Source organism: Pagrus pagrus (genome assembly GCF_965226575.1).
Source record: "Pagrus pagrus genome assembly, chromosome: 22".
Lineage (NCBI taxonomy): Eukaryota > Metazoa > Chordata > Actinopteri > Spariformes > Sparidae > Pagrus > Pagrus pagrus.
In genome coordinates, this window is record NC_140204.1 from 2,175,202 (window position 1) to 2,189,271 (window position 14,070).

General features: G+C 39.6%; 2 protein-coding genes across 2 annotated transcripts; both read right to left on the bottom strand.

Annotated features, from left to right (window-relative positions):
* Window positions 1-380: 380 nt before the first annotated feature.
* LOC311251830 (L-amino-acid oxidase-like) lies at window positions 381-3,856 on the bottom strand (the record flags this gene model as incomplete). Its single annotated transcript, XM_084344475.1, has 7 exons — window positions 381-1,217; window positions 1,626-1,762; window positions 2,152-2,220; window positions 2,485-2,686; window positions 2,865-2,977; window positions 3,152-3,375; window positions 3,826-3,856. 7 exons carry the CDS (start codon window positions 3,854-3,856, stop codon window positions 410-412), a joined length of 1,584 nt encoding a protein of 527 aa, XP_084200601.1. The 3' UTR covers window positions 381-409.
* A 3,673-nt stretch (window positions 3,857-7,529) lies between these two features.
* Window positions 7,530-12,980, bottom strand: LOC311251512 (uncharacterized protein). Its single transcript, XM_084343971.1, has 10 exons — window positions 12,885-12,980; window positions 12,625-12,669; window positions 12,083-12,352; window positions 11,758-12,000; window positions 11,275-11,415; window positions 10,674-10,730; window positions 10,168-10,230; window positions 9,319-9,381; window positions 9,090-9,190; window positions 7,530-7,904 (listed from the first exon to the last, which is right to left on the bottom strand). Exons 1-10 carry the CDS (start codon window positions 12,913-12,915, stop codon window positions 7,896-7,898), a joined length of 1,023 nt encoding a protein of 340 aa, XP_084200097.1. The 5' UTR covers window positions 12,916-12,980; the 3' UTR covers window positions 7,530-7,895.
* Window positions 12,981-14,070: the final 1,090 nt, after the last annotated feature.

Genomic DNA, 14,070 nt, shown 5'->3' on the forward strand with positions numbered 1-14,070 from the left:
TTTTATAAATGAGGTGTTGCAGCAGGAGGTCCTGGGTTCAAACACAGTGGCTGGTTGGGCTCTTCATGCTAAAAATGCACAGGTTAGCTTAGATGCCAACTCTTAAATCTTTGTGGAATACCTTTTTGTGTACACTTAAATCACAATGAAAACAAAAGTCATAGTGTTTTATTAAAGTTTATTCATTCATTTTTAAGGGACAAGCACAGAGAAACATTGACAGTTACATAAGCAGTGTTCGATATACTGTACATATGTAGCCCAAGCTAATTTCTGAAACCAATGCCATACAGGTTTTATTTGTATTATATTATATTTTCTGACAGGTGCATTTAAATATATATTTCTGTATATTCTGTAATCGCCTGTATTCTCTTCATTAATACCACGATATGTGATTCTCTAGACGCTAGAGCTCATCTCGTGCTGGACCTTTAGCTGGCTCTGAATGCAAGAGCACCACATTGTTAATATTCGTAGCAGCCCTGATCGCAGATTTCATTGATGTCTCGATCCAAGCGTGAGGGAAGGCGGTGTGTTCACCAGCAAAGTGCACCCTGCCTTCACTATTGAAGAGCTCCTTGGAGTACTCTAAATGTTGATAGGGTGTGAAAAGAGCGAAGGCACCCAAGCTGTAAGGATCTAAACTCCACCTCTTTACCACCACCCCTGTGCAGAGTTCCCTGACACCCTCGCCATGGATCTTCACCAAATCTCTCAGAGCCAGCTCTTTCAAGTCTTCATCGCTCGCACCTGCGAAGAGGAGGGAGTCATCAGACCAGGTGTAGGAAGCCAGGAGGACACCAATGGTCTCATTCTCTGAAAAACTGTGGCTGGGGTAGTAGATGAAACGAGAGGGCCCATCAGTGATGCTCTTTCCTCCTTGGATGAAGTCCCTCTCCCAGAACTTCTCACTGAAGGTGAGGATGATTTTGGTGGAGCTGTCGTAGTGGACTCCCCTCAGGGCCACCATCTTGTTGATGGAGAGAGGTGGATCAAAGTCAATGAAGAGGGCTGCTTTGGCTGTGGTTGTTACCAGGACGAAATCGGCATGAAGGTCTGTCAAAGAGGACCGTTGGTCTGTCTGATATGATACAGTTACACCCTTATCTGACCGGCTGATGCGCTTGACCTTAGAGTTGAGAAGAATAGGGACATCAAGGACATCGAGAAAAGCCGTCGGGAAAAGGTCCGACCCACCAACCACCTCATGATACCTTTAAAACAGAAAGACAAATAAATGCTTTTATTACATGCCTTCTTGTGAGAAGAGAGAGAGTACATTTTAAACAATGTCCGTATGCTCTGGTTTAAAGATATTTAGATGATTATATGCCGTTTAGAAGATCCAGACTGGGAGACCAACCAACAAGTCATTCATATCTATTTAGATTAGGTTTGTGCTGCCATTGCTGTTGGATTTGTATCAGGTCATATACAGATAATGTGCAAATCAAAACTGTGTAAACACAAACGTATAGAGTTGTATCATCTGCAAATAAGTGAAGAACTTCATTTCCCAGACATTTCATGGTGACTTTTTCTGGCAAGGGGTTTTATAATTTGTAACTCTACTGTGTAAAAGAAATCTGTAATAGCGGACAGAGAGTAATGTAGGGCCTTACGTAACAGTGTCATTGATGACAGCCTCGTCATAGATCATCTCGGTCAGCGCTGTGTACATGAGGCTCTGTTCGTTAAGGAGGTCTCCAATCATTCTCAGTGCTTCTGAGCTCAAACCTCCTACTTCTTGTAGATACTCCTGTTCAACAGACAAAGTCATGCTGTTATCCAGGCTCAGAAAGAAGGCTTAAAATCCATTAAAACAAAACATTTTCTCTAGGCAGGTTTTCAAGCATCATGTATCACATATTGGGAGTTATGTAGTCAGGTAGTTATGAGTTATCAGTAACCACTTGTCAGCCTTGCATTCTCGGTTCTCACCCAGTTCTAATTTCTTGACAATCTTTGAAATATTTAACTTCATAAAATTATATTGCAAAATATAAAAACTGCTGGGGAGAATGAGTCTCTTAAATTGGCATTTTAAGAGACAATACATTGGACACAATTCTGTCTACTCCAAATTGAAGATCATTTTATTTGACCCACTGACTTTTATCTACTTTTATTGATCACATTGTGTTTTACCTGCACAGAATAATGGTCGTATTTCTTCAGCGCAGCCTTGCAACCATGAGTCTCCACTTCATCTCTCACCTACAAAAAGAAGAGTAAAAAGTCACCTCTATGGATGAAGGTAGTTGGATCATCTGTTGAGTTGATGCAGTTATCATGAGTACTTACTGAGTCAAATACATTTGCTTGATTTGTGTTAAATTATTATCTGGTAATGAGTGACAGCTCAAGTGTGCTGCGTTAATTTGTGCAACTTTCCTGTGATTACCAGGCATTCGGTTTCAGAATGTCCTAAGCAGCAAGTTAATTGTTATTTGGTCATGGGCCTTTCCTGTGTTTGCATACCTTTTGCAAAGCTAGCTGTATCAGCTCGTCGGCTGACTTTCCTTTCTCCCTTGTCGACACGTTGTACTTCAGGATGTCTGGGTTTGCTTGCACTGCGTATGTCCTCTTCTTAATCCCGTTAACCCAGTAAAAGGTGTTCGGGTCATACATTCTGAACTCTTTAAGCTTGACCCCAAGCTCGTTGGCAAACCAGTGCACGATGCTGTTTACAGAGGAGGTGATGGTGGAAGTGTTAGCTTGCGACTGCAATTACTTAGGCTAAGCTAACTATAGTGCTGGGCTAAGAATATGCAGTGTTCAAAAGTCCTTTAGAGGGGAAAGGGATTCATACACGGGTTTATATGTTAAATGCTAAATTTTAAAATATTACATAAACTCACCGGTGAAAACTTGGGATCCTCATGGCTCCCAGTTCTGCATACCAGCCCTCTTTCTCATTCCTGTAGGTCTCCACCCGTCCTCCAACACGACCGCTCGCCTCCAATATGGTTACCTGGTTACAAAAACAGATCTTTTAACGTTCGACCAAGATGTTTATTTAAAGTCTTTGGACATGTTTTGCTCAGTGGCTTACAAACTAGGCTTAGGAGGAGCTGAACAGGGGCTGTGCAATTATGTTTTTTTCCTTTATAATACCATGCATAGCACATCAACCTGTTGCTTGTACCTTGTGTCCTGCTTCGTGCAGTAACTTGGCAGCTGTCAGTCCAGCCATGCCAGCTCCGACAATAACAACATGATGAGATGTATTCACGTGTGGGAGGCCGTCCTTCACCGTGTGCAGCAGCTTTTCGTAGTCTTTGTCCTTCAGACAGTCCTCCAGATGTTCCTTCGTGCTGAGAGAGGCAGCATGGCCGGGGTACAGTGTGAGCAGCAGCACACTGACGGCAACTGGGAACGCACATGGAGAGAAAAACACTCTAAACAGGGAACTTCAATTTAAATATTTTACTCCTCATTACAGCATCAGTTTACTGTCTGTAAATGTAGTGGATGTCCCAGACAGAGATTAGATCTGAAAGCTAAGAAAGTTCTGCTTTTCAGCACCAGTGTCAACCTTGCGCTGAAAAGCAGAACTTTCTTCAAAGGGTCTGAGTTGCTGACAAGGAATAAATCAAGCAACTGATTAGAGGAAATGAGCACTTTCAGCGGATTACTCTCTCAGACAGCAGCTTCATTCATACAAATGCCCAAACTCACCGTGGGAGTTGATTTGTTAAACTACCTTTGGAACTTAATAACTCAGCCTTTTTTTTTATCACAAATAAGGTTCAATTGACAATTACAGTAAAAGTATTCACATGATCACAAAAAGAGAGTCAAGGCTCAGAAAATACTCACATAACTTCCATTTTGTCTCAGGCAGATCCATCTCGGTAACGAAGTGTGTCTTCGTTTGCTCTTTGGTCAGGAAGGAATCAAGGGAAAGAAACAAAAGTCAGTACACATACTTTTATATTTAAGTGGCGGCACAACATGCACAAACATGATCTTTTCATGCACTTTCCAAATTTATGATACAGGATTGGGCTATATTGCTTCCATGGCATGTTTTCTTTGAAATTAGTGTGAAGAAAATGCTCAAAATACACACTAAAGTTTTAAATTAGGCAAAATAGCACATATATAATTATATAGCCTTACTTGCATCTGTAAACATAAAATATCAGAGAACTTGCAATACAGATAATTATTATGTCAATCTAAGTTATCAGCTGGGGGCGTTTCATGGTGATATCTGTTAGTAACATTTTTCAAGTGTTTGGAATATGAAACTGTTTTTTTCTCAGACCCTGACCCAGAAATCTCCACTCCAGTAGTACTCACATACACCACACTTTCCAGTTTAAGTCTATATTCTGAAGTTTTTATGGAGGGGTTTGTTCATATATCATTCACAGCCTGATTCATGAAACATTTTATTCCTAAAAAATGACAAAGATATTTTTTTATATGGCTGTTGACAGTATTTTCTGATGGAGTGATACAAAGAGATATACAAATGTTCTCTGTAAAAACAATCGACTCTAACATGTCAATAAAAAGAAACAAGATTTTGAATCTAATGTTCAGTTTTCTGTTCTGGGAATTTAAGCAAATTCATCTGCTTATTTAAACATAAAACTTCAGAAAACTTGCAATACTTGCAACATCATGGTGATATCTATCATTTAAACTTCTAACCCCATTCACCTGTAGTGTCCCCCCTTTATTTAGTGCAATATGCTGGTATTTAAACAAATACAAAATGAGTTCAACAACAGAAAACCTGACGTACAGAATCACTTGATTCTGATTGTTAGTCACCACATTTTAATTACATTTACAGGATTTTAAACTTTCTGTAAATTCCTAATATTTACATATTTTATGTTCAAATATATGCTGTTAAAAACATTTTTTAAAAATCTTCTTAATCATGCTCTATTTGAATTTGTTCATCTTGTATGTTAAATATATAACATTTCACTTCTGAATATTAAGATAAAAAAAAAATCAAATGACGTATTCTTACCCTTTGAGAAGTCTAAATGTTGGCATCTGCTGTTAGAGCAACCTGAGGTGAGATCTTGGCCGCTTAAATACTTTGACTTGGTGCTGGGGTTTGGTCCTGGAGACCTCACAATCAGCTGACCCAGAACTATCAGTTACTGAAAAAAAGTCAACACAATCTTCAAAAAGAGGGAAAGAACTGAAAGGAGGAAATAAACAAAGCATGATTTCAGTCATTGATTAATCTCGGACTCATTTTTCTTACCACATGCTTGTCATGGTAATATTCCCAAAGGAAGGTGTGTCACCAACATTTCTGCTTTCCAGAGGAACACTTTCAGTTTCACCACCATGTGGAGATTTAACACGGAATCTTGAGGCCAGATAAGTTCATTTCAAAACCAAATCACAGTTACTCCACAGCAGAAAACCCCGGCATCACGCGCTAACTTACATACAGTGTGATGTTATTTCAAAGTGTATACATCTCAGTCATTAATAACACTGTTGGGCCACAGACTTAATAAAGATGCTAGCAAAGCAATATAGTAAATGAAATAAAGACAGCAGAAACGTCAGATTAGTCAGCCCAACATGTTTGACTATATATCTTCAAGTGTACAGTTACGGCTGAAAATAATAATAGAAATGAACAAGTTTACCGATGTCATTTATCGCCACAACACAAATCAGCGGCCAGTTTTTTACCTAAAGGTTGTTGCGACAGCATGACGTCTCAGTGGTCCATGATCATTGGTTTTGCTTGTGGGGGCAAATTAAACATGAACTAAAGAGGGCTGGATTACAAATGGCTATGAGATGGGAACCAGTGGTGCTAACCAGCAGGCTAATTGATGGTTAAAGAGTTCTCCAAGAGCTTTAGTACGACAACCCAATCACCAAAATATATATTGCTACGTTACCACAGATACTAAAAACTGAATGTTTCCTGATGTTGTTTGTTTAAGTTGAATTTTTCTATTTCCCTCTTGTCACAACACTGTGCTTATGCCTGGTTAGGGTTGGGAGCACATCATGGTTTGCCTTAAAATATCTGTTTTGGTCGCCGCACAAACGGCTGGTCACCCGTTTGGCACTGCAGCACCTTCCCCTCCACCTCCTGATATGAACGTCAACTGTAAAAATGCATATAATGTGTACGTGATATGACATGTTTGGTACAAATGTCAGTCTTAGACGTATCTGTGGTTTGTGGAAACGGCTAACATTACAGTATATCCTGGTGACTGGGCTGAGTACATTGTAGTGTTTAGACTAGTCTGCCATCACACACTGACGGACAAAACAAAGAAACAATGTTAAAATCATTGAAAATGTTGATCATAACATAAACCTATATGTGATTTTAAGTTAATGTGCATCTCCTGGTATAAGTTAAACCCCTGAAACTCATCTCCGTTCCTCACAGTTTTTCCATGAAAAAATCCCTATGTGGCTTCAAAATGGCTTGGTTGTAACTCCACAACTTTTGCCTCATTAAGATTATAGCCCGCCCCCGTTCCACAGCAGCTGAAATGTACCTGCATTTCAGTTCAGAAACTCAGAGTTCAAAATACAGAAAATGATCTACATCTGCACTCCTGACGTCTTCTTCAGCTCATTTCCCAGCAAAGTTATGTTCATGAGATGGAACTTCCCACTGTGCAAGCTGACAGGATTGGTTCCTTAGGTGTGTGACATCAGAAACCACGACTGTTATTGGTACACTATAGTTACTCAGCAAAAATGCTCAGTTGTGGCATTAATGTGTCTTGTGTAATGTATTGGACAGGCTAACAAGGTTAAAAACTTGATTTCAACCATCTGGTTTGGCCTTTTTTAGGAAGGCACCAACATTAGTTTCACTGTGCCACTTTCTGGTTTATTAGGTTTTAAGACAGCAATAAAAAGTTTTGCTGCAATTTGTATACAGTTTCTTTGTACTTTGCTTATTAACGTTAATGTAGATGTTTATTAAATCATATCTGAATCATGACTCACACTCCTAAAACACATTCTTTGATGCAAAATCAGCCTGCTCGAACTATCAACGACCCAGGGGAGAGGAACAGAGAACAAACAAATGCACTCTGACGCGTGGAACATGACCTTTATACACTTTAATAGCAGTTCTATTTCTTCTCATCAGTAACCTTCACATTTTCATTAGACGTTGACTATATCAGGGTGATTACTTTGACCGCAGACTCAGTGTGTCTGCATCTGATAAAAATAATGCAGCACCAATAGCTGGCAGGTGACCACAGCGAGTGTACAACAAGCTGCAGCGGCTTTACTCCTGTCAGCTGTCGTCTCAAAGGTGCAAACAGGAAGAGCAGATGGAACAAGTTGGTTTAACTGTGAAACTGTAGCAGTGATGTGAAACTACTTCTAATAAGTAGATAAAGGTTCACGTTGCCATACATAATAAAAGCAGCGAATTAAAAAGGTTAAAAAGTCTTGTTTATTTACATAAATTATATTCATTCACCTTTGCTTCACTCCATTATCTTACCCTGGTCAGCCCCCAACCCCAGTGTAGCTCTATGGGCCCTCCCCCTCACAGAGAACTGCTTTAGCTAACTGCTAGCTGCTAAGATGGAGGCCTTAGTCCATTTTGAAAAGCTTTAAACTTACAATCATTTCAGTCCAGCTCATTGAGATACAATAAGAGATATGACAAAAATTAAAATACACCATTTTAACTGTTCTCATACATGTACAGTTCACACACAATACCATTGTTATCAACATGCTCATTAACGTAATGACATAACACCAATCACCTGAAATAAATGTGTTTGTCCACATTATTTGTACAGAAATGACCGCACAGCATAGCTGTATAGCTTGTTTAATTACAATACCAACACTTCACTGAGTTTCAGCGTGAAGCCGTCTCCTGCAGTCAGCTGTCACTAATCACCCTGTAACACACAGGACACAGAACAAATCTAAATAATATGCAAAGAAATACAAAGTGTTCAAAACCTGCTTCAACACTTTTTTTGTTAAACAACAACCATTGTGGATGAAAATCTGCTTGACTCAGGCAGACATGTTAACAGATGGAGTAAAGTTTTAGTCACGTTAAGTTTAGTCTTCTTTCCCAGAAGTTTGAACATCAACATCTGACTCATGACTACGTCTCTTAAACTCTAAAAGCTCAGATATTTCAGTTGTCCAATGATGTAAATGCTCCAAAGTTGTAAATATGACAGAGAAACCACACAAATGTTTTCATGTGAAAACATGTTCAAATCCCGTGAAATATGTGGTACACATGCTTTGAAATGTTTTCATGCCATAATATGTGAATCCCATGTAAATACAAAAAAAGCAATACTTGTTGCTACAGTAACTGCTTACAGCGACCTCCTGTGCTGAGCCGTGTCGGGACCAAACACAAACTCCAAGACCAGCCGCAGCCATTTTCACAAAAGGGAATCCAGTAAGAGGTTTACAGAGTTCGGCAAATAATATACATGTGGAGAACTGGACTGTGCATGAGGTCCAGCATAGTGACGGAGAGCGAACCAGAGCATGCTCTGCAGCCTGCTTAAATGCAGGTGAGCCAGGTGGTACAGGTGAGCCACATCTCCCTTGACGAGCCTGACAAGTCCCTCCCTACCTGACCTTTTTTAAAGGAAAAATGCAAAAAGAACTCCGCCTTCCATTTAATGTGGACTTAACACCCATGTAAAACCCACGTAAACCTATTTACTGTAAGTGAAGATCATGCAATACACTTTGGCTGTGGGTGTGAACAAAAAAGTCTTAGGAGTTACATTTCCTGTAAATCATTTTAACCAATTAAACACAAATCTAAGCTAGGACTACAAGCAGGTATTTTAGATGGTTAGATGTTTTACATTTCACATGTAATCCTATAGGCTCCATGTGGGTAAATACATGGGTTTCATGTGGTACCACATTTGAAACGCGTTGTGGCATGTGGTACCATAATTTCCACATGTTCACTCACGTTGCATCATGTGGCAACATGTGGAAACCATGAAAATTTCACGTGGTTTTTCTGTGAGGGTCCAATCTCTATCATTTACCCCATATGACATGAATGTGGCAAAATGTGGTTTTGTCTCCATGCTTACCAACTGGATTGTAGAGTAGAAGGCGTCCTCTGGTAAAGGTGGGTTATGTATTGTGTATTTGACTTTGCTGCTGGATGCTCCTGTTGGCTCTGCTTCTGCTTCTGAAAACAGATGTCATTTTGTCAGCGTGTTGCCAAAACATTCACGTACTGAACACTTAATTCAGTTTATGACAAAATCTGTGATATTCCCAGCAGCAGTTTTCGATCAAATGGCGTTTGAGTCTCACCGAGTTGTTCGTCTTCATCCACGCCCAAGGTGTAGTAAACAGGTTTAGACATTTCATCCTCATCTGACAGAGAGAGACAGCGTTAGTCATTTATGTTGACTGTTTTTCTGGCATCGACCTCTAGAGATCATAAAAAATACAATAAAAAAACACTTGTATACTAACAAAATTGCAATAATGGCCTATTTGTGGACTTCCTGGAGCTTCATGATGACAATTTGAGGGGTGTCACTGTCGACCACTGGTTGCCAAAAAATAGCTTTATGTGCTTCCCCTTAAAAATAATGTAAAACCCCTTTTTACATTATTTTGCACTGGATTAGCTTCATGCTAACAACTCCCACCATTCAGTGGTAAAAATAGGAATTAAACCCACCTGAGCTCAATAATCTCATGTTTTGGTGATATTTATTCTGTATTTGTATCAGTTGTGTGTGTGTTACGTATTTTAATTCAAAGATGGTGTGATCAGTGTGCAAAGATGATATATTTCTTTTAAAGTTCAAGTTCAAAACATGCAGAATGATACAAAGATTATATCTCTAGTTTGCGAGGAAAGTCAACTCATGACCTCCACTCTACACTGCTGAGGGGCCCTTCAACGTTTTTTCTCTGTGGTTTTTTTCTGTGGTTCGAGTTCAGGAAGCTCAAATTATTACGAGCACCTACACATTTATCACGTGACGTCTACAGTGACTGAGACAAAACCAAGCAGAACGACTGTATACACGCATTATAACATTTAACACCGCATTGATATGCTTTTGAGTTACATACTTGCTGTGTTTTGTGTATGAGGTTGAACATAAAGTCAAATGAAAGCAACAATAGCAGTGCTGTGTGAAATACCTTTCTTCTTCTTTTTTCTGACAACAGCATACGCCGCTCTGTCTGCATCAGCAGGGCTGTCCTCTACGGAGAAAGAAAACTACATTACAGCTCACATAGCAGATGCTGTCTACAGATTAAAGCACAGAAAGGCATTTTGTCAAAGTGTTAATTTTCATGTTAAGCCGTTTCGTCTAACAACCCTTTATGGCTTCATTTGTCTTCATACAAACAGAGAATACCTCTCACTTCTCAAATCTGTGAATAAACATCTGTGAAATTAACAAACAGGGAATTCTTGTCTGCTGGCTAGTTCGTTGTAGTTGTTCCTGTTTCACGACACAAATGACTCAGCGAGCGGCAGCGATTACATCAGACAGGGAGATGTTGCTTTAGCCTTTCCAAATCAGTTTGTAGCTCAAAAGGTCATTGTGAGGTAATTTTGATCTGCTCCTTGTCAGAAGCAAAGATCTTAATAAACATCACATTCCTGCAACTTCATAGTGATGCATAGTTATTGCTCTCACCTATTTGATCCTCAGTTGAGCCTGACCCAGGTGATAGTGTGGACAGGTAGAGCAATACTGCAGAAACAAAGGGAAAAGCATTAGCAAATCAGGATTAGAAGATAGTAGTAGAAGCATCAGACATGATACAGCAAATATAGCAACTCCCCGGTGTAAACAGTTTGGGTTTGCTTTTGTGATGGCAAATATTACATTTAATTTATTAATTTATTGACGTAGTATCACTATAGAGCTACGAGGGGCCAGTCGGTCCCTGTTTAGTCTGCTGGTACTTTGCTGGTTGAGATCTGTCTGTTTTTTCCCATTATCATCTTATTAGTGAAGCGTTCATTGTCATTGCCTTGAGACCACATAACTCCTTCAATCCTTGATAGGTTGATATCTGAAAATAACCAGTTTTTGCATGTAGAACAAAATCACATCCGCTGCAGAGATGCCATTAAGGGGAAGTGCACTAAAACTAAAGCAGAACTGGGTTGTGAAGATGTGCAATTCATGGTATATAAAAGAGCTCCATCTACAGACACAACGCAGCGACACCTTCATAGTGTGCAAGGCTTTTGCCAATGTGTTTGTAGTGTTTAGTGAAATGCATCTGTACCTCTGCGCCAGGGACCTGGGCCAAGGTGACGTAGACCCACCACCATCAGCAGAACCAGCAGTAGAACAGTGACAATGATCCATGGGGTGGAGCTGGAGGAGGGCTCTCCGTTATGCTCTTCTTTAGATTCTTTTGCTGTAACTTTGTGAGACGTGAAAAGGTTAAAAGTTTATTTTTTAAGTCTATTGTTTGAAACTGAAAAGTAAAAACAAAAAGAAGATGATTAAACCACAGATTTTAATGTCCATTCTTACTTCTTGATACTCGTGTCATGTGTGCGACGCTACGACATTTCCAATAAGAGCTTCTAAAAATAACTTGCAAGTTTAATGCACCTGTTCTGATAATTGAATCGGCCATTTAAGCTTTGCATGCTGGGAATCTGACAAGGGTTTTTCAGGAGAATTAATGAAAAGATTCAACGACTTCGCTTCAAGTCTGTGGAGCTGCAGAAGTCATTAGTATATTACATTTATATCTCACCTACGACAGCCAACCAGCTCTCTGGTGACTCTCCAGCTCCAGAGATGTTGCACTTGTAGAGTCCTTCATCAGACTTGGAGACACTGCGGATGATCATCTCTCCTGTCGAACTCCTGATGAGGCGGCCATCTTTATAGAAACCAGCTGTGAGGTTGGAAGAAGTCGTCTTGTTTCTGCAGCGCAGAGTCACAGCATCTCCTTCCACCACAGGAAGAGCAGGACTGTCCAGGATCACAGAACCATCTGAACAACATATATGTGATATTAATTTAATCTTTCATTTATGAGTTCATGACAAATTGTTGTTGTCTTAATACAAACGTACCAGTGACAGTGATGGTGATGTTGTTGCTTCTCTTCCCCTCTCCATCTTCACACCAGTACTCTCCATCATCTTCTGGATAAACATTTTTAATGACGCAGGACGAGCCTGTTGATGTCTCCCCATCAGTTATTTTACATGTGGGTTTCTTTACTCTGGATTTATGTGCAAATTTCCATTCAACTGAGCTAAATGATGCGTCACAGTGTAGAGTTACATTTTCATAGTGAACAAACTGCTCTCTGTTTGGGTCGACACGAAGAGACAATGAATCTAAAACAAAGAAACAAAAGAGGTTTGTTCACGTATAATATGTTGAAATATGATTTTTTTCAATATATGTTAAAACATTTTTAAAGAATGAATAACGGTACATAAAAATATAAACACAAACCCATCATAAAGGATCAGTCCATCAAACTCACAACCAAAGACATTTCCTACTTCCTTCTTTTCTGTAACACTCGATTACAAACACCGCCCAGCAACAAACGTTTCCTTCAAACTAACTGATCGATATAAATGAGCAGCTAACTGGAACTCACCAACTTTCTGATCAAGTGCACTCAGCAGGAACAAAACCTTCATCACTGGAGACACAAAAGAGAAGAAAGTTCTGACAGCGACTCTTGAAGGTCAACGCATTTTTAAAACTCGTCACTGATGCATAAAAATACAATAGTTCAGTTAAAAGCCTTGATAACACAGTTCTGCACCATGAAACATGACTGTGAGAATGTGTCTCGAAGTTCAAACCAGCTCTTTATCTTTTAGTTTATATCAAACAGAGACGGTCAGTACTCACACAGTCGGATGCAGAGAGCTGTGACCTCCATGTTGTCTCACTGCTGACTGACTGTCTGAGCATCAGGCTGAAGTGTACTGTTGGTGTGGACAGGTCTCTTCCTGTGTGGCTTTTCTCAGAGACAGAGCTGCTGTCAAGGTAGAAATAACCTCAGTGGTTAGGTTAAATATCAGAGGGTGGAGACTCACAGACCTGAAACCAGGACCAGGAACTGAGAGCACTTGACCTTCTTTTTGTAGGTGGCAGCGAGGCTCAAACAAATCTAAAGCTCACATGCATTTCCAGTTGGCCCCCTTTCACCCCAGAACAGAGTCGCAGTGGCGTAAATCTCCCACTATTGGTACAACCCTTCAAAAACCTCATACGTGACGGTGATAAAGACACAACATCTTAGTTTAGCACATTAGCATGCTAACCTTTGATAATTAGCACTAGATCCAAAACAGGCCTACAGCTGAGGCTGATGGGGGTTTCATTGTTTGTTGAGATATTTCAATTGCAAACAAAAACATCAACCTCATGGTGCCAACAGAGGAAAAGTAAGTGTTCATCAAGTCAGTGGGATTCATCCTCTGGAATAACCCAACCCAGTCAAACATGCACACACTTGATTTACAAGTCCAACTCTGCCCCCTGCAGGTCATCATTCAAACTACACCATATGAAAAACAGATTTTCCCAGATATGAATTTTATTACACATATATCAATAAAAATGTTAAGTATAGTTACATATTGTTACACATACATGTGGCTTTATATACAACATGTTATACAATGTTATAAAATGTTCATTTTCTATTCTAATATTACAACAGTATGGTCAAGACTATATTTTAATTGTTAAAAATGTGTTTTATAATTGTAGGAAGAAAACACAAGTGGAAAGTGAACTTTAATGAACATTACTGCACGACACATTTCACACTCAGGTCCACGCACACCCACAGAGTGTGTTCATAGAGGTGCAGAGATGCTGTGGTCACTCTGCGGATGGTTTGTCAGAGTTGTGGTCAATCGACTTGTGAGAAACTCATCTTGAAACCGTCGCAGCATGTAACACATCAGCTTCTAGTCCCTCAAGAGTTAGTCAACGAATAGCATGTCTCAGAGCAGCTGAAGATTTAATTAGCATCATTATATCAAGCATATTTACAGTTTTTTTTTCTTTTTTAAATTATGTTGTT